This window comes from Coregonus clupeaformis, unplaced genomic scaffold (genome assembly GCF_020615455.1).
Source record: "Coregonus clupeaformis isolate EN_2021a unplaced genomic scaffold, ASM2061545v1 scaf0064, whole genome shotgun sequence".
Classification (NCBI taxonomy): Eukaryota; Metazoa; Chordata; class Actinopteri; order Salmoniformes; family Salmonidae; genus Coregonus; species Coregonus clupeaformis.
Window position 1 is genome coordinate 74,562 of NW_025533519.1, and position 25,529 is coordinate 100,090.

Here is a 25,529-nt window from a genome sequence, read left to right on the forward strand (position 1 = left end):
ATATATTTTTGCCAATATGTTATTGGGCTTAATTCTGGAGGTGGAAATTATATTTTAGATGGGAGTCAGCATAATTTGATGTTCATTCATTTTGGAGTACAACGTCCTTTTAAAAAGTCACCAGAACTGAGCTTCTCAGTTCATCTACATAAAAATGATCTGGGAGAGGGGGGGAGGGGGGGGGGTCATTTTTATGTAGAAGGACCGATAAGCAAACTTTTACCCCCACTGCTACAAACTTTTCGAGAAGAAACACAATGTAATTTAGTTAGCCAGTGCCATCTCCAGTACCACTGACCCTAGTTGTAGTGTATTTACATTTGACATGTTAGTCATTTAGCAGACGCTCTTATCCAGAGCCACTTACAGACAGGGGAGAGGAGTGTGTAGGCTACAAATACTCCACTCTGTGTGCCTGTCTGTCTGACTGACTGAGTGTCTGTCTGTCTGTCTGCCTGTCTGTCTGTCTGTCTGTCTGCCTGTCTGTCTGTCTGCCTGTCTGTCTGACTGACTGACTGAGTGTCTGTCTGTCTGACTGACTGAGTGTCTGTCTGTCTGCCTGTCTGTCTGTCTGCCTGTCTGTCTGTCTGTCTGCCTGTCTGTCTGACTGACTGACTGAGTGTCTGTCTGTCTGTCTGCCTGTCTGTCTGTCTGACTGACTGAGTGTCTGTCTGCCTGTCTGACTGACTGACTGACTGACTGACTGAGTGTACTGTACTGTGCTGTGTTCTGTCCTGCCAGAGGGAGGAGGAGGAGGATGGAGATATGGATAGTTATCAGGTATACTGTAACTCCTCAGTCTGCTACTACTGCTGCTGCTGCTACTGCTGCCAATGATGATGAGGCATGATGGATGGATGGTGCTGCCTCCTAGTACTCCCATAACTGTAAAAAAAATAATATATATATATATATATATAAAAATCCCAGGTTTTCCAGATGGAATCAAGATGGAATTAACAGGAAATCCGGGAATCCTCCAAGTGGGATTTCTGGAAAACCTTGGATTTTTTTTTGTTGATTTCCCAGAAATGTTCAACCCTAACTACTGCCAATGATGATGACGAGGCATGATGGATGGAAACCAGCTTCTGGTCATGTGCTTGCAGACAGGGGGGCGCCACTGAGAAGGGGCCGCAGGGGGTGGGAGACAGGAGACTAGAGGAGCAGGGGATGGGAGACAGGAGACTAGAGGAGTAGGGGGTGAGAGACTAGAGGAGTAGGGGGTGGGAGACAGGAGACTAGAGGAGCAGGGGATGGGAGACAGGAGACTAGAGGAGTAGGGGGGTGAGAGACTAGAGGAGTAGGGGGTGGGAGGCAGGAGACTAGAGGAGTAGGGGATGGGAGACAGGAGACTAGAGGAGTAGGGGGTGAGAGACTAGAGGAGTAGGGGATGGGAGACAGGAGACTAGAGGAGTAGGGGGTGGGAGGCAGGAGACTAGAGGAGTAGGGGGTGGGAGACGGGGGGGGAGACTAGAGGAGTAGGGGGTGGGAGACAGGAGACTAGAGGAGTAGGGGGTGGGAGACAGGAGACTAGAGGAGTAGGGGTGGGAGACTAGAGGAGTAGGTGGTGGGAGACAGGAGACTAGAGGAGTAGGGGGTGGGAGGCAGGAGACTAGAGGAGTAGGGGGTGGGAGACAGGAGACTAGAGGAGTAGGGGGTGGGAGACAGGAGACTAGAGGAGTAGGGGGTGGGAGACAGGAGACTAGAGGAGTAGGGGGTGGGAGACAGGAGACTAGAGGAGTAGGGGGTGGGAGACTAGAGGAGTAGGGGGTGGGAGACAGGAGACTAGAGGAGTAGGGGGTGGGAGGCAGGAGACTAGAGGAGTAGGGGGTGGGAGACAGGAGACTAGAGGAGTAGGGGGTGGGAGACAGGAGACTAGAGGAGTAGGGGGTGGGAGACTGAGGAGACTAGAGGAGTAGGGGTGGGAGACAGGAGACTAGAGGAGTAGGGGGTGGGAGCAGGAGACTAGAGGAGTAGGGGGTGGGAGACAGGAGACTAGAGGAGTAGGGGGTGGGAGACAGGAGACTAGAGGAGTAGGGGGTGGGAGACAGGAGACTAGAGGAGTAGGGGGTGGGAGGCAGGAGACTAGAGGAGTAGGGGGTGGGAGACAGGAGACTAGAGGAGTAGGGGGTGGGAGACAGGAGACTAGAGGAGTAGGGGGTGGGAGACAGGAGACTAGAGGAGTAGGGGGTGGGAGACAGGAGACTAGAGGAGTAGGGGGTGGGAGACAGGAGACTAGAGGAGTAAGGGGGTGGGAGACTAGAGGAGTAGGGGGTGGGAGACTAGAGGAGTAGGGGGTGGGAGACAGGAGATTAGAGGAGTAGGGGGTGGGAGACTAGAGGAGTAGGGGGTGGGAGACAGGAGACTAGAGGAGTAGGGGATGGGAGACAGGAGACTAGAGGAGTAGGGGGTGGGAGACAGGAGACTAGATCTAGATCACTGAGTTTTCCCTGGTCAGGTCTAGTGGTCAGGACAAACCCCTGGTCCTAGGTCCGGCCTCACAGAGTGGAACATGATTGGGTAATGTTGTGCACTTTTGGAGGAGAACTCTTGTCTCCAAGCACATTTTTGGACATGGATGGCACTGGTCTACAGTGAGGGAAAAAAGTATTTGATCCCCTGCTGATTTTGAACGTTTGCCCACTGACAAAGAAATGATCAGTCTATAATTTTAATGGTAGGTTTATTTGAACAGTGAGAGACAGAATAACAATAAAAAAATCCAGAAAAACGCATATCAAAAATGTTATGAATTGATTTGCATTTTAATGAGGGAAATAAGTATTTGACCCCCTCTCAATCAGAAAGATTTCTGGCTCCCAGGTCCCAGGTGTCTTTTATACAGGTAACGAGCTGAGATTAGGAGCACACTCTTAAAGGGAGTGCTCCTGATCTCAGTTTGTTACCTGTATAAAAGACAACTGTCCACAGAAGCAATCAATCAATCAGATTCCAAACTCTCCACCATGGCCAAGACCAAAGAGCTCTCCAAGAATGTCAGGGACAAGATTGTAGACCTACACAAGGCTGGAATGGGCTACAAGACCATCGCCAAGCAGCTTGGTGAGAAGGTGACAACAGTTGGTGCGATTATTCGCAAATGGAAGAAACACAAAAGAACTGTCAATCTCCCTCGGCCTGGGGCTCCATGCAAGATCTCACCTCGTGGAGTTGCAATGATCATGAGAACGGTGAGGAATCAGCTCAGAACTACACGGGAGGATCTTGTCAATGATCTCAAGGCAGCTGGGACCATAGTCACCAAGAAAACAATTGGTAACACACTACGCCGTGAAGGACTGAAATCCTGCAGCGCCCGCAAGGTCCCCCTGCTCGAGAAAGCACATATACAGGCCCTTCTGAAGTTTGCCAATGAACATCTGAATGATTCAGAGGAGAACTGGGTGAAAGTGTTGTGGTCAGATGAGACCAAATCGAGCTCTTTGGCATCAACTCAACTCGCCGTGTTTGGAGGAGGAGGAATGCTGCCTATGACCCCAAGAACACCATCCCCACCGTCAAACATGGAGGTGGAAACATTATGCTTTGGGGGTGTTTTTCTGCTAAGGGGACAGGACAACTTGGACGGGGCCATGTACCATCAAATCTTGGGTGAGAACCTCCTTCCCTCAGCTAGGGCATTGAAAATGGGTCGTGGATGGTTATTCCAGCATGACAATGACCCAAAACACACGGCCAAGGCAACAAAGGAGTGGCTCAAGAAGAAGCACATTAAGGTCCTGGAGTGGCCTAGCCAGTCTCCAGACCTTAATCCCATAGAAAATCTGTGGAGGGAGCTGAAGGTTCGAGTTGCCAAACGTCAGGCTCGAAACCTTAATGACTTGGAGAAGATCTGCAAAGAGGAGTGGGACAAAATCCCTCCTGAGATGTGTGCAAACCTGGTGGCCAACTACAAGAAACGTCTGACCTCTGTGATTGCCAACAAGGGTTTTGCCACCAAGTACTGTCATGTTTTGCAGAGGGGTCAAATACTTATTTCCAGAGGTGGGACAAAGTCATTGTTATGCAAGTCACAAGTAAGTCTCAAGTCTTTGCCCTCGAGTCCCGAGTCAAGTCGAGTCAAAGATGAGGCAAGTCCCAAGTCGAGTCAAAAGTCAAAGCCATCAAGTCTCAAGTCGAGTCCAAAGTCCTACATTTTAGTTTCGAGTCATTTCAAGTCCTCTTAGCAAGCCTTTGCAAGTCATTACAAGTCCTCGTAGCAAGTCTTCTCGAGTCATAAGGCGCAAGTCCAAGTCAAGTCATGAGTCATTGATGTTAAAGTCCAAGTCGAGTTGCAAGTCTTTGTACATTTTGTCGAGTCGAGTCTGAAGTCATCAAATTCATGACTCGAGTCTGACTCGAGTCCAAGTCACATGACTCGAGTCCACACCTCTGCTTATTTCCCTCATTAAAATGCAAATCAATTTATAACATTTTTGACATGCGTTTTTCTGGATTTTTTTGTTTTTATTCTGTCTCTCACTGTTCAAATAAACCTACCATTAAAATTATAGACTGATCATGTCTTTGTCAGTGGGCAAACGTACAAAATCAGCAGGGGATCAAATACTTTTTTTTCCCTCACTGTAAATAAATAATGTCAGCCAACCAAAGAAAACAATTAGAAACCCTTTTTAAGGCAGCACCCCAGGCCCAGATAGATCACTCATATTCTGGCTTTCTTTCCTCCCACTCGACAGTGCCCTGGTGTCTGTCTGTCGTCTGTCTGTGTGTGGTCCAGTCTGTCCCTCGGACCTACCACCCCCTCAGTCCCTCAGGTTAAACCAACACACACTAACCTCCTTCCTGTCTGCTTCTCAACCTGCTACTCAAGAGCTGCTGCAGGAGACATGTTGTGCCTCACCTCACTCAATCACATGACCAACGCATGGCTGCATGGATGCATGACTCGTTTTGCATGACAGGGGAGTCAACGCATGGCTGCATGGATGCATGACTCGTTTTGCATGACAGGGGAGTCGAGTTCACTTGCACTTCCACAGAGGTTGTTTCACTTTGGTTGACTGAAAACCACCAATTGGAATGGGTCAGTGTTTCTGTATGTTGGTCTCCCCGTGTGATCAGGTAGGACATGGAACAGAGTGTTGGTCTCCCCGTGTGATCAGGTAGGACATGGAACAGAGTGTTGGTCTCCCCGTGTAATCAGGTAGGACATGGAACAGAGTGTTGGTCTCCCCATGTGATCAGGTAGGACATGGAACAGAGTGTTGGTCTCCCCGTGTGATCAGGTAGGACATGGAACAGAGTGTTGGTCTCCCCGTGTAGATCAGGTAGGACATGGAACAGAGTGTTGGTCTCCCCGTGTGATCAGGTAGGACATGGAACAGAGTGTTGGTCTCCCCGTGTGATCAGGTAGGACATGGAACAGAGTGTTGGTCTCCCCGTGTGATCAGGTAGGACATGGAACAGAGTGTTGGTCTCCCCGTGTGATCAGGTAGGACATGGAACAGAGTGTTGGTCTCCCGTGTGATCAGGTAGGACATGGAACAGAGTGTTGGTCTCCCCGTGTGATCAGGTAGGACATGGAACAGAGTGTTGGTCTCCCCGTGTGATCAGGTAGGACATGGAACAGAGTGTTGGTCTCCCCGTGTAATCAGGTAGGACATGAAACAGAGGGTGTGTCTCTGTGTTCCAGAGGATGGGCCTGAGCAGGCCAGTGTAGTACAGACTCACTGATCATCACCGGTTTTTTTTTTCAACTTACCATTAAGTCATCCATATTTATTATTTATAAAGATTGGTGAATCCGTGCAGTGTTTTGCTCAGGCCCATCCTTTCCAATGTGAGTGTGTGTGTGTGTGTGTGTGTGTGTGTGTGTGTGTGTGTGTGTGTGTGTGTGTGTGTGTGTGTGTGTGTGTGTGAGAGAAATCAGGAATGGGGGTGGAGTGTGCATGTGTGTGGTCGTGATCATGCTGGGTGGGTAGTTTGATCATGGTAATGTAATCTTTTAATCAGGCAACAGTACATTAAAGGCTCAGAGCCTGGGAGCCATTCCATTTCCTGATAGCGGTTGGGACTTTTTTCAATACACTTTGAGAAAGAGGATTAACTTTGACTTGGCTTTTAGGGCCTCACACTGTGGCTTCTCACGGTGGTCATGTGGGGTCGACTGGGGTAAAGGAAGTATGAATCTGCCGTTGGCGCCCATTCAAATCAGCCCAAATGTGACCTGACTGAACGTCCTGTAATGCTGCAGCCCACTGACAGTGATACTGTCTTCTCTTGGCCTGTAGGAGGAGGATCTGAACTGCGTGAGGGAGCGCTGGTCTGAGGCCCTCATCAAACGACAAGGGTACCTGGACGAACAGATCAACAAGATCATCAACAAACAGGGTGAGTCCCAGGCCTGACTATACAGCTATACTCTGGACCTGGATCTGTCCTTTCAATTACTTTAGTTGTGCTTGATTTAGCTTATTCAGCATTCTTGGTGGGCAGGTTTTTCCCTTTTGGGACTTGGTTTCTGTTACACTCCTCCTCCTCACACTCCTTCCTTTATCACTCCCCCCCTCCTCTCTCTCTCTCTCTCTCTCTCTCTCTCTCTCTCTCTCTCTGTCTCTCTCTGTCTCTGTCTCTCTCTCTCTCTGTCTCTCTCTCTGTCTCTCTCTCTCTCTCTCTGCTCTCTCTCTCTCTCTCTCTCTCTCTCTGTCTCTCTCTGTCTCTCTCTGTCTCTCTCTCTCTCTCTCTCTCTCTCTCTCTCTCTCTCTCTCTGTCTCTCTCTGTCTCTCTCTCTCTCTCTCTCTCTCTCTCTCTCTCTGTCTCTCTCTGTCTCTCTCTCTCTCTCTCTGTCTCTCTCTCTGTCTGTCTCTCTCTCTCTCTGTCTCTCTCTCTGTCTGTCTCTCTCTCTCTCTCTCTCTCTCTCTGTCTCTCTCTCTGTCTGTCTCTCTCTCTCTCTGTCTCTCTCTCTGTCTGTCTCTCTCTCTCTCTCTCTCTCTCTCTCTCTCTCTCTGTCTCTCTCTCTCTCCAGAGAAGTCAGAGGAGGACATGGAGAGGGAGGCCAGGCTGGTGGAACAGTGGGTAGGGCTGACTGAGGAGAGGAACGCTGTATTGGTGCCCGCGCCTGGCAGTGGCATACCTGGTGCCCCTGCCCACTGGTAAGTCTGATGGTCATTCTTTAATACACCGAATGAAATAATCACTGAATGTATGTCTGCTTTTATACATTACACAACCTTAGAGTTTGGCTCTCTGTAGTACTGCCTTTGACCCTGTGTTCTACTGTGTCACTGTTGCAGCGCTCCCTCTGCTGGGATGGAAGCTCACATCCCTGTCCTCTTCCTGGACTTGAATGGTAAGGCCTGGAATCACCTTAATAGTGACATTAAACCACTTTACCTCTGACCCAGTGGTATTCCAACTTTTTCAGCGGGGACCCCATTTTTTCCCCCATTTTCTTTTGCGACCTTACCCCACCCCAAATCTAATGACACAACCTTAAAATCGATACATTTCAATTTTTACATCAACAAATAACCTTCTATTCATGCATTTTAATCTCTTATTAAAAGGAAAATAAATAAATACATAAATGTGAATGTTGTCCTATACCGCTCTCTTAATTTTTAGTTCATAAAAATGTTTAATAATTGGCGACCCCACTGCAGACCCTCTCTCTGTGTGTCTCTGTCACCTCTGCAGCAGACAACCTGACAGTGAATGAACAGTTAACAGGACCCAACGCTGCCGGGGTTAACTCTATCCTGCCCAAGGAGCATGGTAGCCAATTCTTCTACCTGCCCATCATCAGACACAGTGATGACGAGGTAGAGTACTGTGTGTGTGTGTGTGTGTGTGTGTGTGTGTGTGTGTGTGTGTGTGTGTGTGTGTGTGTGTGTGTGTGTGTGTGTGCGCATGCACTGGCCACTTCCCGTTTTCCCGAAATCCCGGTTGGAAAATTCTCGGAGGAAATACGCAGGAAACCCGGGAGTCCTCCAATCAGGATTTCTGGAAAAGAATTTTGTAACCCTAAGAATAATAGTTGTGAGTGTTTTCCCACCATGCAGTACAGCGTGTAACTAACTCCTGTCTGTCATTTGTCCTCCTGCCACCAGGTGTCAGCGGTGTGCTCCTGGGACTCATCCATCCACGACTCTGTGCACCTGAACCGCGTGACGTCACCCAACGAGCGTATCTACGTGATCATTAAAGCCACGGTGCAGCTCTGCCACCCGGCCTCCATGGAACTGGTGGTCCGAAAGAGGATCTCTGTCAACATCTACAACAAACAGGTCAGCACTGACTGAACTGGAGACACACACACACACAGACTGACTGACAGACATCTGTCAACATCTACAACAAACAGGTCAGCACTGACTGGACTGGAGACACACACACACACAGACTGACTGACAGACATCTGTCAACATCTACAACAAACAGGTCAGCACTGACTGGACTGGAGACACACACACACACAGACTGACTGACAGACATCTGTCAACATCTACAACAAACAGGTCAGCACTGACTGGACTGGAGACACACACACACACAGACTGACTGACAGACATCTGTCAACATCTACAACAAACAGGTCTGCATTGACTGGACTGGAGACACACACACACACAGACTGACTGACAGACATCTGTCAACATCTACAACAAACAGGTCAGCACTGACTGGACTGGAGACACACACACACACAGACTGACTGACAGACATCTGTCAACATCTACAACAAACAGGTCAGCACTGACTGAACTGGAGACACACACACACACACAGACTGACTGACAGACATCTGTCAACATCTACAACAAACAGGTCTGCATTGACTGGACTGGAGACACACACACACACAGACTGACTGACAGACATCTGTCAACATCTACAACAAACAGGTCTGCACTGACTGGACTGGAGACACACACACACACAGACTGACTGACAGACATCTGTCAACATCTACAACAAACAGGTCAGCACTGACTGGACTGGAGACACACACAGACTGACAGACAAACATCTGTCAACATCTACAACAAACAGGTCAGCACTGACTGGACTGGAGACACACACACAGACTGACAGACAAACATCTGTCAACATCTACAACAAACAGGTCAGCACTGACTGGACTGGAGACACACACACAGACTGACAGACAAACATCTGTCAACATCTACAACAAACAGGTCAGCACTGACTGGACTGGAGACACACACACAGACTGACTGACAGATATCTGTCAACATCTACAACAAACAGGTCAGCACTGACTGGACCGGTCTGGTGCCTACTGACATGGCTGACAGCACATTAAGCCCGACCCAGATTAAGCCTAGTCCTGGATTAAAAGGCATGCTAGGACTAGGTTTCACCTCTGTCCGGGAATCTGGCCCTGTAACTCTCTCTGTCTGGCAGCCTGTTACTCAATGTGCAGAGCAGAAAGGCTTTCATGAGGATGCCATCAAATATTGTATATTTTAATGTCTCGTCTGTGATGTGCTGTGCTCAGTACTGATCCACCATGTTGTTTTTCTCTGCCATAGAGCTTCACCCAGAGTCTGAAGAGGAGGATGTCCTTGAAGAACACGCTGTACTCCTGTGGAGTCACTTATGAGATTCTGTCAAATATACCAAAGGTAAACAGCTTCACTGTTACTGTGTTCAATATAGTAGACCAACAATAATGTGTCCAAAATGGACTAGTAACCAAATAAAGTTAGAAACTATTTGTATTTCATTTTTGGTATCCAGGGATAATGGTACATTAAAGGTCTTGTTGATAAATTTTTTTGAAGGAGTGGGGGAGTCCCACTTGTCACATGTTTTTGGTTTATTGGATAGTTCTAATTGATATCAAATCAAAGGTTATGTGTCACATGCTTCGTAGACAACAGGTGTAGACTAACAGTGAAATGCTTAATTACGGGTCCTTTTCAACAATGCAGAGAGAAATATTATTACAATTTTTAAACATTTGAATTAGTGACATGAGGAATAAATACACAGTGAATAACGAACAACAATAATGAGTAAAAATAACATGTCTATATACAGGAAGTAGAAAATAACATGGCTATATACAGGAAGTAGAAAATAACATGTCTATATACAGGGAGTAGAAACTAACATGTCTATATACAGGGAGTAGAAAATAACATGGCTATATACAGGAAGTAGAAAATAACATGGCTATATACAGGAAGTAGAAAATAACATGGCTATATACAGGAAGTAGAAAATAACATGTCTATATACAGGGAGTAGAAAATAACATGGCTATATACAGGAAGTAGAAAAGAACATGTCTATATACAGAGAGTAGAAAATAACATGGCTATATACAGGAAGTAGAAAATAACATGTCTATATACAGGGAGTAGAAAATAACATGTCTATATACAGAGAGTAGAAAATAACATGTCTATATACAGGAAGTAGAAAATAACATGTCTATATACAGGGAGTAGAAAATAACATGTCTATATACAGAGAGTAGAAAATAACATGGCTATATACAGGGAGTAGAAAATAACATGTCTATATACAGGGAGTAGAAAATAACATGGCTATATACAGGGAGTAGAAAATAACATGTCTATATACAGGAAGTAGAAAAGAACATGTCTATATACAGGGAGTAGAAAATAACATGGCTATATACAGGAAGTAGAAAATAACATGTCTATATACAGGGAGTAGAAAATAACATGTCTATATACAGGGAGTAGAAAATAACATGTCTATATACAGGAAGTAGAAAATAACATGTCTATATACAGGGAGTAGAAAATAACATGTCTATATACAGGGAGTAGAAAATAACATGTCTATATACAGGAAGTAGAAAATAACATGTCTATATACAGGGAGTAGAAAATAACATGTCTATATACAGGGAGTAGAAAATAACATGTCTATATACAGGGAGTAGAAAATAACATGTCTATATACAGGAAGTAGAAAATAACATGTCTATATACAGGAAGTAGAAAATAACATGTCTATATACAGGAAGTACCAGTACCGAGTTGATGTGCATTACATATTATGTTATTAGTCGTATGTACGGGATCCGCATGGTATACAGTGAGGGAAAAAAGTATTTGATCCCCTGCTGATTTTGAACGTTTGCCCACTGACAAAGAAATGATCAGTCTATAATTTTAATGGTAGGTTTATTTGAACAGTGAGAGACAGAATAACAATAAAAAAATCCAGAAAAACGCATATCAAAAATGTTATAAATTGATTTGCATTTTAATGAGGGAAATAAGTATTTGACCCCTCTCAATCAGAAAGATTTCTGGTTCCCAGGTGTCTTTTATACAGGTAACGAGCTGAGATTAGGAGCACACTCTTAAAGGGAGTGCTCCTAATCTCAGTTTGTTACCTGTATAAAAGACACCTGTCCACAGAAGCAATCAATCAATCAGATTCCAAACTCTCCACCATGGCCAAGACCAAAGAGCTCTCCAAGAATGTCAGGGACAAGATTGTAGACCTACACAAGGCTGGAATGGGCTACAAGACCATCGCCAAGCAGCTTGGTGAGAAGGTGACAACAGTTGGTGCGATTATTCGCAAATGGAAGAAACACAAAAGAACTGTCAATCTCCCTCGGCCTGGGGCTCCATGCAAGATCTCACCTCGTGGAGTTGCAATGATCATGAGAACGGTGAGGAATCAACCCAGAACTACACGGGAGGATCTTGTCCAATGATCTCAAGGCAGCTGGGACCATAGTCACCAAGAAAACAATTGGTAACACACTACGCCGTGAAGGACTGAAATCCTGCAGCGCCCGCAAGGTCCCCCTGCTCAAGAAAGCACATATACAGGCCCTTCTGAAGTTTGCCAATGAACATCTGAATGATTCAGAGGAGAACTGGGTGAAAGTGTTGTGGTCAGATGAGACCAAAATCGAGCTCTTTGGCATCAAATCAACTCGCCGTGTTTGGAGGAGGAGGAATGCTGCCTATGACCCCAAGAACACAATCCCCACCGTCAAACATGGAGGTGGAAACATTATGCTTTGGGGGTGTTTTTCTGCTAAGGGGACAGGACAACTTCACCCCATCAAAGGGACGATGGACAGGGCCATGTACCATCAAATCTTGGGTGAGAACCTCCTTCCCTCAGCTAGGGCATTGAAAATGGGTTGTGGATGGGTATTCCAGCATGACAATGACCCAAAACACACGGCCAAGGGAACAAAGGGGCAGGGGATCAAATACTTTTTTCCCTCACTGTACATCGTCCAAGGAAATGCTTACTAGAGAGGAAAGGTAGGAGAGAGTCGCTGAAACAGCGCTGGCGCATTGGAACCCAGAAGCAAGGCTTAGACCGTTATACCACCCTAGGACAGTTTGGTTATAATCATAGTGTGTTGTATTGGAATGTAATCATATTGTGTTGTATTGTAATGTAATCATATTGTGTTGTATTGTAATGTAATCATATTGTATTGTAATATAATAATATTGTGTTGTATTGTAATGTAATCATATTGTGTTGTATTGTAATGTAATCATATTGTGTTGTATTGTAATGTAATCATATTGTGTTGTATTGTAATATAATAATATTGTGTTGTATTGTAATGTAATCATATTGTGTTGTATTGTAATGTAATCATATTGTGTTGTATTGTAATATAATAATATTGTGTTGTATTGTAATGTAATCATATTGTGTTGTATTGTAATATAATAATATTGTGTTGTATTGTAATGTAATCATATTGTGTTGTATTGTAATGTAATAATATTGTGTTGTATTGTAATGTAATAATATTGTGTTGTATTGTAATGTAATAATATTGTGTTGTATTGTAATTTAATAATATTGTGTTGTATTGTAATATAATAATATTGTATTGTAATATAATAATATTGTGATATAGTAATATTGTGTTGTATTGTAATGTAATCATATTGTGTTGTATTGTAATGTAATAATATTGTGTTGTATTGTAATATAATAATATTGTGTTGTATTGTAATATAATAATATTGTGTTGTATTGTAATGTAATAATATTGTGTTGTATTGTAATATAATAATATTGTGATATAGTAATATTGTGTTGTATTGTAATGTAATAATATTGTGTTGTATTGTAATGTAATAATATTGTGTTGTATTGTAATATAATAATATTGTGTTGTATTGTAATGTAATAATATTGTGTTGTATTGTAATATAATAATATTGTGTTGTATTGTAATGTAATAATATTGTGTTGTATTGTAATGTAATAATATTGTGTTGTATTGTAATGTAATAATATTGTGTTGTATTGTAATATAATAATATTGTGTCCAGGCGTCTGAGGAGCCTGAGGAGAGAGAGACCCTGGCCCTGATGGCAGCGAGGGGAGACGGTGAGGACAGTCAGGATGGACAGACGTATATAGAGCACTACACCAGGGGAGTTCTGGAGGTGGAGAATATACTGATCCTGGAGAGACTCAGACAGGTACCCTACACACTATACACTATACACTACACACTATACACTACACACTACACACTATACACTATACACTACACACTATACACTACACACTACACACTACACACTACACACTACACACTATACACCAGGGGAGTTCTGGAGGTGGAGAATATACTGATCCTGGAGAGACTCAGACAGGTACCCTACACACTATACACTATACACTATACACTATACACTACACCCTACACACTATACACTATACACTACACACTATACACTACACACTACACACTACACACTATACACTACACACTATACACCAGGGGAGTTCTGGAGGTGGAGAATATACTGAGCCTGGAGAGACTCAGACAGGTACCCTACACACTATACACTATACACTATACACTATACACTATACACTATACACTACACACTACACACTATACACTATACACTACACACTATACACTACACACTACACCCTACACACTATACACTACACACTATACACCAGGGGAGTTCTGGAGGTGGAGAATATACTGATCCTGGAGAGACTCAGACAGGTACCCTACACACTATACACTATACACTACACACTACACACTATACACTATACACTATACACTATACACTACACACTACACACTATACACCAGGGGAGTTCTGGAGGTGGAGAATATACTGATCCTGGAGAGACTCAGACAGGTACCCTACACACTATACACTATACACTACACACTACACACTATACACTATACACTATACACTATACACTACACACTACACACTATACACCAGGGGAGTTCTGGAGGTGGAGAATATACTGATCCTGGAGAGACTCAGACAGGTACCCTACACACTATACACTACACACTATACACTATACACTATACACTATACACTATACACTATACACTACACACTATACACTACACACTATACACTATACACTATACACTACACACTACACCCTACACACTATACACTATACACTACACACTACACACTACACCCTACACACTATACACTATACACTACACACTATACACTATACACTATACACTATACACTATACACTACACACTACACCCTACACACTATACACTATACACTACACACTACACACTACACCCTACACACTACACACTACACACTACACACTATACACTACACACTATACACTATACACTATACACTACACACTACACCCTACACACTATACACTATACACTACACACTACACACTACACCCTACACACTATACACTATACACTACACACTACACACTACACCCTACACACTATACACTATACACTATACACTATACACTATACACTATACACTATACACTACACACTACACCCTACACACTATACACTATACACTACACACTATACACTATACACCAGGGGAGTTCTGGAGGTGGAGAATATACTGAGCCTGGAGAGACTCAGACAGGTACCCTACACACTACACACTACACACTATACACTATACACTATACACTATACACTATACACTATACACTATACACTATACACTATACACTACACACTACACCCTACACACTATACACTATACACTACACACTATACACTATACACCAGGGGAGTTCTGGAGGTGGAGAATATACTGAGCCTGGAGAGACTCAGACAGGTACCCTACACACTACACACTACACACTACACACTACACACTACACACTACACACTACACACTATACACCAGGGGAGTTCTGGAGGTGGAGAATATACTGAGCCTGGAGAGACTCAGACAGGTACCCTACACACTATACACTACACACTATACACTATACACTATACACTATACACTACACACTACACACTACACACTACACACTATACACTACACACTATACACTACACACTACACACTACACACTATACACTATACCCTACACACTATACACTACACACTATACACTATACACTATACACTACACACTATACACTATACACTACACACTATACACTATACACTACACACTATACACTATACACTACACACTACACACTATACACCAGGGGAGTTCTGGAGGTGGAGAATATACTGAGCCTGGAGAGACTCAGACAGGTACCCTACACACTATACACTATACACTATACACTATACACCAGGGGAGTTCTGGAGGTGGAGAATATACTGAGCCTGGAGAGACTCAGACAGGTACCCTACACACTATACACTACACACTATACACTACACACTACACACTATACACTATACACTATACACTATACACTACACACTACACACTACACACTATACACTATACACTATACACTATACACCAGGGGAGTTCTGGAGGTGGAGAATATACTGAGCCTGGAGAGACTCAGACAGGTACCCTACACACTATACACTACACACTATACACTATACACTACACACTACACACTACACACTATACACTACACACTATACACTATACACTATACACTATACACTACACACTACACACTACACACTACACACTATACACTACACACTATACACTACACACTACACACTACACACTATACACTATACACTATACACTACACACTATACACTATACACTACACACTATACACTACACCCTACACACACTACACACTACACACTATACACTATACACTACACACTACACACTACACACTATACACTACACACTATACACTATACACTACACACTACACCCTACACACACTACACACTACACACTATACACTATACACTACACACTACACACTACACACTATACACTACACACTATACACTATACACTACACACTACACCCTACACACTATACACTACACCCTACACACACTACACACTACACACTATACACTATACACTACACACTACACACTATACACTATACACTACACACTATACACTATACACTACACACTACACCCTACACACTATACACTACACACTACACACTATACACTATACACTACACACTACACCCTACACACTATACACTACACCCTACACACACTACACACTACACACTATACACTATACACTATACACTACACACTACACACTACACCCCACACACTATACACTATACACTACACACTACACCCCACACACTATACACTATACACTACACACTACACCCCACACACTATACACACAGGGGAGTTCTGGAGGTGGAGAATATACTGAGCCTGGAGAGACTCAGACAGGTACCCTACACACTATACACTATACACTATACACTATACACTACACACTATACACTACACACTACACACTACACACTACACACTACACACTACACACTATACACTATACACTACACACTATACACTACACACTACACACTACACACTACACACTATACACTATACACTATACACTACACACTACACACTATACACTACACACTACACACTACACACTACACACTACACACTACACACTATACACTACACACTACACACTACACCCTACACACTACACACTACACACTATACACTATACACTATACACTACACACTACACACTACACACTACACACTACACCCTACACCCCACACACACTACACTACACACTACACACTACACACTACACACTACACACTACACACTATACACCAGGGGAGTTCTGGAGGTGGAGAATATACTGAGCCTGGAGAGACTCAGACAGGTACCCTACACACTACACACTACACACTACACACTACACACTACACACTACACACTACACACTACACACTACACCCTACACACTACACACTACACACTATACACTATACACTATACACTACACACTACACACTACACACTACACACTACACCCCACACACACTACACACTACACACTACACACTACACACTATACACTACACACTACACACTACACACTACACCCTACACCCCACACACCCTACACCCTACACCCTACACCCCACACACACTACACACTACACACTACACACTACACACTACACACTACACCCTACACCCCACACACACTACACACTACACACTATACACTACACACTACACACTATACACTACACACTACACACTACACACTATACACACTACACACTACACACTACACACTACACACTACACACTACACCCTACACCCTACACCCCACACACACTACACACTATACACTACACACTACACACTATACACTACACACTACACACTATACACTACACACTACACACTACACACTATACACACTACACACTACACACTACACACTATACACTACACACTACACACTACACACTATACACACTACACACTACACACTACACACTACACACTACACACTATACACTACACACACTACACACTACACTACACACTACACTACACACTACACACACACACTACACACTACACACACACACTACACACTACACACACTACACACTACACACCACACACACTACACACTACACACTACACACCACACACACTACACACTACACACTACACACACACACTACACACTACACACTACACACACACACTACACACACACACTACACACTACACACTACACACTACCCACACACACTACACACTACACACACACACTACACACTACACACACACACACTACACACTACACACTACACACTACACACTACCTACACACTACACACTACACATACACACTACACACTACCCACACACACTACACACTACACACACACACTACACACACTACACACTACACACTACACACACTACACACTACACACACTACACACTACACACACTACACACACTACACACACTACACACTACACACTACACACCACACACACTACACACCACACACACTACACACTACACACTACACACACTACACACTACACACTACACACCACACACACTACACACCACACACACTACACACTACACACACTACACACTACACACCACACACACTACACACTACACACACTACACACTACACACTACACACCACACACACTACACACTACACACTACACACCCTACACACTACACACACACACTACACACTACACACACTACACACTACACACACACACTACACACTACACACACTACACACACACACTACACACTACACACACACACTACACACTACACACACACACTACACACACACACTACACACACACACTACACACACTACACACTACACACACACACTACACACTACACACACACACTACACACTACATACTACACACTACACACACTACACACACACACACACTACACACACACACACACACTACACACACACACTACACACACACACACACATTTCACACTACACACACACTACACACACACACACTACACCCACACACACACACATTTCACACACACACACACACACTTCACACTACACACACACACTTAACACTACACACACACATTTCACACTACACACACACATTTCACACACACACTTCACGCTGTTGAATCGTACTGGATCTTGCTGTTAAATGCTGTTCTTTTCATCCATGAGTTTAGATGTGTGAATCCTGTGTGGTTTGTGTAACGTCAATATCTAAATGGATCACTGCCAACCAGATTTCTCTTTGGGGACAATAAAGTTTGTTTGATTGATGTCATCAGGCGGTGACGGTGAAGGAAGCTCTGTCTGTTAAAGGGAGAAACATCAGAAGGAGTTTCAGCACCCCCAACGTACAGCACGTAAGACACACACGCACGCACGCACGCACACACACACACATATCGGCACCTCCAACGTACAGCACGTAAGAACACACACACACACACACACACACACACACACACACACACACACACACACACACATATCGGCACCTCCAACGTACCTCCAATTGTAAGACAGAAATGTGTGTGTCAGTGAGAGTTAGTAATCTCTTGATGTTGTCTTCCAGTCTTCCTGCAGCAAAACAGACCTGACTGGCTGTGAGGATGGAGACTGGAAGGTACAGTACAGTACAGTGCAGTAGAATGGCTCTTTATTAAACAATCTGTCTTATGGATCACTTACTGTAGGTCTACTGATCTAACCCATAGAATGGGAATGTGTAATAATACTAGTACCAGTCATTATATTACTATGCTCTAACCTGTCTGTCTGTCTGTCTGGTCGTCTTCCAGGGTCATTGTGACTAACCTGTCTGTCTGTCTGGTCGTCTTCCAGGGTGATTGTGACTAACCTGTCTGTCTGTCTGTCTGGTCGTCTTCCAGGGTCATTGTGAATAACCTGTCTGTCTGTCTGTCTGGTTGTCTTCCAGGGTCATTGTGACTAACCTGTCTGTCTGTCTGGTCGTCCTCCAGGGTCATTGTGAATAACCTGTCTGTCTGTCTGGTCGTCCTCCAGGGCCATTGTGAATAACCTGTCTGTCTGTCTGTCTGGTCGTCTTCCAGGGTCATTGTGACTAACCTGTCTGTCTGTCTGGTCGTCTTCCAGGGTCATTGTGAATAACCTGTCTGTCTGTCTGGTCGTCTTCCAGGGTCATTGTGACTAACCTGTCTGTCTGTCTGTCTGGTCGTCCTCCAGGGTCATTGTGAATAACCTGTCTGTCTGTCTGGTCGTCTTCCAGGGTCATTGTGAATAACCTGTCTGTCTGTCTGGTCTTCCTCCAGGGTCATTGTGAATAACCTGTCTGTCTGTCTGGTCGTCCTCCAGGGTCATTGTGACTAACCTGTCTGTCTGTCTGTCTGGTCGTCCTCCAGGGTCATTGTGAATAACCTGTCTGTCTGTCTGGTCGTCCTCCAGGGCCATTGTGACTAACCTGTCTGTCTGTCTGGTCGTCTTCCAGGGTGACTGTCATCAGGATGTCTCTGACTGCACTCTCCAGGACGGTGGTTCTCTGTGTGGGACGCCACTCAAAAACAAGACAGAGAATCACGGTAAAAAAACAAGAAATCAATAACAACAACTCAAACATTTAACTATATTTGGGACCAGGAGGCCTGACCAGGAAACTCTTGTTTTAGATTATATCTAGGGCCCTGAGTGTTTCTAAATCAGGTCATGTAGTCAGGAAAACGTCCAGGCCCTCCCTCCGTATGAGGACTGTGATAAGAACTGGTTTATAAGAACTGGCTGGTTTCCCGGACAGGTTAAGAATAGTAGAGGACTAAAAAGCATTTTAAATGGAGAACTGAAAGAGCTATGCTTTTTGTTTTTAGTACTGCGTTCCCCCTCAGGTCTGGTACCAGAGAGCCACATCTTCTTCAACTCTAGCCCGTTCAAGGCCCTCTCTCCCCAGACGCCCAAGTTCCTCAAGTCCCTGCTGCCAGTCAGAGAAGAGAGGAAGACCAAGAGAGTCCTGGAGGCACGACCACTACTGGGACAGGAGGTACAACCATCCATCTCTCTCTCCCTCCCCTCTCTCTCTCTGTCTCTCTCTCTCTCTCTCTCTCTCTCTCTTCTCTCTCTCTCTCTCTGTCTCTCTCTCTCTCTCTCTCTCTCTCTGTCTCTCTCTCTCTCTCTCTCTCTCTCTCTCTCTGTCTCTCTCTCTCTCTCTCTGTCTCTCTCTCTCTCTCTCTCTCTCTGTCTCTCTCTCTCTCTCTCTCTATCTCTGTCTCTCTCTCTCTCTCTCTCTCTCTCTCTCTCTCTGTCTCTCTCTCTCTCTCTGTCTCTCTCTCTGTCTCTCTCTCTATCTCTGTCTCTCTCTCTCTCTCTCTCTCTCTATCTATCTCTGTCTCTCTCTCTCTCTCTATCTATCTCTGTCTCTCTCTCTCTCTCTCTCTGTCTCTCTCTCTCTCTCTGTCTCTCTCTCTCTCTGTCTCTCTGTCTCTCTCTCTCTCTGTCTCTCTCTATCTCTGTCTCTCTCTCTCTCTATCTATCTCTGTCTCTCTCTCTATCTATCTCTGTCTCTCTCTCTCTCTGTCTCTCTCTCTCTCTCTCTCTCTCTCTCTCTCTCTCTCTGCTCTCTCTCTCTCTCTCTCTCTCTCTCTCTCTCTCTCTCTCTGTCTCTCTCTCTCTCTCTGTCTCTCTCTCTCTCTCGCTCTCTCTCTCTCTGTCTCTCTCTCTCTCTCTGGCCCCTTTTATCTCCTCTCCTTCTGTCTTTCTGTCTTTCTGTCTTTCTGTCTTTCCCTATTTCCTGTCCTGTGTTTTTCTTCTTCTTCTTTGTCATTCCCATCGTTTCTCTTCATTCAGTGACATCCCTCCTTTTCTGCAATGTGACAGTATTACATTGCGTCAGTAGTACTCATTGAAACAGGACATTTTCCCCATTCTAAGTGAATCCAGTACACACAGATAGATGTTTACCTCATTCAACAGCTACTAATTCAACTAAACCTGTCTGATGATTGCTGATTGTTCTGGCTGAATGTGATCTGCTCACAGATGTTTGAAATCTATTGTATGAATGGGGAGCTCCATGCTCTAAATCTATTGTATGAATGGGGAGCTCCATGCTCTAAATCTATTGTATGAATGGGGAGCTCCATGCTCTAAATATATTGTATGAATGGGGAGCTCCATGCTCTAAATCTATTGTATGAATGGGGAGCTCCATGCTCTAAATCTATTGTATGAATGGGGAGCTGCATGCTCTAAATATATTGTATGAATGGGGAGCTCCATGCTCTAAATCTATTGTATGAATGGGGAGCTCCATGCTCTAAATCTATTGTATGAATGGGGAGCTCCATGCTCTAAATCTATTGTATGAATGGGGAGCTCCATGCTCTAAATATATTGTATGAATGGGGAGCTCCATGCTCTAAATCTATTGTATGAATGGGGAGCTCCATGCTCTAAATCTATTGTATGAATGGGGAGCTGCATGCTCTAAATCTATTGTATGAATGGGGAGCTCCATGCTCTAAATATATTGTATGAATGGGGAGCTCCATGCTCTAAATCTATTGTATGAATGGGGAGCTCCATGCTCTAAATCTATTGTATGAATGGGGAGCTGCATGCTCTAAATCTATTGTATGAATGGGGAGCTCCTTGCTCTAAATCTATTGTATGAATGGGGAGCTCCATGCTCTAAATCTATTGTATGAATGGGGAGCTCCATGCTCTAAATCTATTGTATGAATGGGGAGCTCCATGCTCTAAATCTATTGTATGAATGGGGAGCTGCATGCTCTAAATCTATTGTATGAATGGGGAGCTCCATGCTCTAAATCTATTGTATGAATGGGGAGCTCCATGCTCTAAATCTATTGTATGAATGGGGAGCTACATGCTCTAAATCTATTGTGATGTCATCTCATCCAAAGCATTGATGCTTTTGCGCTGCACTGGACTAGCATGACATTTAGGACGCCAATCCCAACCATATTCATTTAATAGACATTCAATATCGACTGCATGTCTGCATCACCAGTTCTAGTACAGTAACTAACTAACTCTACAACCTATTGACTGCACCGGACTGTGCATGTATGTATGAGTGTACGTTAACTCACCTGCTCCATGCATGCCTCCTGTGTGACCCCCATCTGCAGAGCATGCGCTCCTCATGTGTGGACAGCTCCGTGCTGCTCCCCCCTCCCTGCCACGGCCATGCCCCCTGGCGCAGGCCTCGAGCGGGCAGCGAGGGCCACCGCACCCCCTTCACCGCCACCCTCACCCCCTCCACCCTCACCCTCAGTACCTGCACCAGCAGACAGCTCAGCCTCACACTGCCACACACCGCTGTAAGTCACCACAAACACACACACACACACACACACAAATACCATGGTGCCTTACACTGAAGTGAATATGGTATGAAGTGCATGATGTCATCAGCTCATGTTTCCGCCCCCATCTTCCAACATCATCTCAACCAACCAACACTCCATCCATCGTTACGGTCACTGTCCTCAATGCATTTTAATATCCTGTAATAGGTAGACATAGGCTCCAGTGGTGGCTGGTGACACATTACATCAGAAGAGGGCTCTTTGTAACAGCTGGAATGAAAAACATTGAATGGCATCAAACATATCAAACACGTCTTTGATTCCATTCAATCCATTCCAGCCGTTGTTGAGTTTCCCCTCACCAGCCTCCACAGATAGGCTCCCTGCAGAAAGAAACAGTATCTGACTTTGTCCCTGTGTGGTGTCTGTCCTCTGTCTGTCTCTGTGTGGTGTCTGTCCTCTGTCTGTCTCTGTGTGGTGTCTGTCCTCTGTCTGTCTCTGTGTGGTGTCTGTCTCTGTGTGGTGTCTGTCCTCTGTCTGTCTCTGTGTGGTGTCTGTCCTCTGTCTGTCTCTGTCTGGTGTCTGTCCTGTCTCTGTCTGTCTGTCCTATGTCTGTCTCTCTGTGGTGTCTGTCCTCTGTCTGTCTCTGTCTGGTGTCTGTCCTGTCTCTGTCTGTCTCTGTCTGGTGTCTGTCCTTTCTCTGTCTGTCTCTGTGTGATGTCTGTCCTCTGTCTGTCTCTGTGTGGTGTCTGTCCTCTGTCTGTATGTCTCTGTGTGATGTCTGTCCTGTGTCTGTATGTCTCTGTGTGGTGTCTGTCCTCTATCTGTCTCTGTGTGATGTCTGTCCTCTGTCTGTCTCTGTGTGGTGTCTGTCCTCTGTCTGTATGTCTCTGTGTGGTGTCTGTCCTCTGTATGTCTCTGTGTGGTGTCTGTCCTGTCTCTGTCTGTCTCTATCTGGTGTCTGTCCTGTCTCTATCTGTCTCTGTCTGGTGTCTGTCCTGTCTCTGTCTGTCTGTCCTATGTCTGTCTCTCTGTGGTGTCTGTCCTCTGTCTGTCTCTGTCTGGTGTCTGTCCTGTCTGTCTCTGTCTGGTGTCTGTCCTGTCTCTGTCTGTCTCTGTGTGATGTCTGTCCCAGGACTCTGAGGAGGAGGCAGACATGGAAATGGCCCTGAGTTTTGGCATGGGCCCTCAGCACTTCCACAGCTTCCAGTCCTACATCCCAGAGGACTTTGCCAACTTTGAGGTGTACAACGCTACCCTGGAGACCCAGGAGGGGGTAGTGTGTGTGGCGGGGGGCAGGGGAGAGCTGAGGGGGGGTCGGGGAGGGCGGGATAAAGAGGTGGCTCCACGGAGCCCCACCGCCAGCAGCTGCACCAGCGGTTACTTCTCCCACAGTGCCTCGGACGCCACGCTCTCTGACGTGCCCTTCGGCGCCAGCGACAGCTCCGACCAGCTCAGCGCCTCCGCGATGGCTCAAGAGAGGAATGACTCTGACCGGGACACCCACCACCTCCATCCCCACGAGACCCCCTCCTTCGACTGCACCCAGACCAGAGGTGCCTCGCCGTGGGGTGACACCCAGACCCCTGCGTGTCCCCCTGGTGTCCCTTCCCAGCCCCTCCCCACCCCCCAAACCACCACCTCCCCTGTCAGTATTCCTAACTGCTCGGAGCAGCAGCCCTCTCCGCTGCCCCACAGGTGTGTCCTCAGCGTCAGCCAGGAGTTTACAGACTTCAAGGGGGCCGACGACGGCATGGGGGATCTGGGTGAGCTGGGACACTTCCAGGAAGGATGGCAGCCTGGGGACGCACCACACATATCCCCTGTCCAACAAGAGAAGAAGAAAGAGGTCTCTGACAAACACGCGGTCGTCATCAACACACAACAACAACAACAACATACATCTCACCCCGGTAACGCCCCGCTCCCTCAGAACCACTCCCACCTCCACAACGGCAAACCGTGTGTCAGCAGCGTAGCCGTACCCTGCCCACCCCCCTCCAGCCCCCCAGGCCAGCTAGCAGGAGGAGAGCCCCAGATCCAGGAGCCGATCCAGGGAGACCTACCTCCAGGGAGCCCCTGTCCCAGCCCTAGCTGCCCCAGCCCCAACCCCAGCAGCACTGAGGCCTCTGGGGACTCCTCTAGCGGGGACGAGGGCTCTGGCTCTGGTTCTCCGGTGGCCCAGCTGCCTGACTGGATGGCTCCCGGGGAGCAGGTATGGGTGGGGAAGAGGAGTGGCACAGTGCACTACGTCGGGGGGGTGGAGTTCGCCAAGGGGATCTGGGTCGGTGTGCAGCTGGACCTGGCTGTGGGTGAGTGGCTGTTTATTTATCAAATGATGTTATGTGTAATAATAATGTAATGGGATGCGTCCCAAATAGTACCATATTCCCTATATACTATAGTGCACTGCTTTTGGGTGCATCCATAGTGCTATGGTCAAAAGTAGGGCACTATG

The 25,529-nt window shown here is 45.5% G+C and overlaps 1 protein-coding gene across 1 annotated transcript in view; it reads left to right on the forward strand.

Moving 5' to 3' along the window:
- The window catches only part of LOC121556562 (kinesin-like protein KIF13A), a 44,772-nt gene that overhangs the window by 16,733 nt on the left and 2,510 nt on the right, over positions 1-25,529 (forward strand). The window contains exons 12-25 of the mRNA XM_045212914.1: positions 742-780; positions 6,258-6,357; positions 6,992-7,118; positions 7,260-7,315; positions 7,663-7,787; positions 8,076-8,252; positions 9,522-9,614; positions 13,302-13,454; positions 19,058-19,135; positions 19,348-19,398; positions 20,239-20,329; positions 20,630-20,781; positions 22,892-23,083; positions 24,207-25,383. Coding sequence (XP_045068849.1) covers positions 742-780; positions 6,258-6,357; positions 6,992-7,118; positions 7,260-7,315; positions 7,663-7,787; positions 8,076-8,252; positions 9,522-9,614; positions 13,302-13,454; positions 19,058-19,135; positions 19,348-19,398; positions 20,239-20,329; positions 20,630-20,781; positions 22,892-23,083; positions 24,207-25,383 — 2,611 coding nt within the window. The remainder of the gene's footprint in view (positions 1-741; positions 781-6,257; positions 6,358-6,991; positions 7,119-7,259; positions 7,316-7,662; positions 7,788-8,075; positions 8,253-9,521; positions 9,615-13,301; positions 13,455-19,057; positions 19,136-19,347; positions 19,399-20,238; positions 20,330-20,629; positions 20,782-22,891; positions 23,084-24,206; positions 25,384-25,529) is intronic.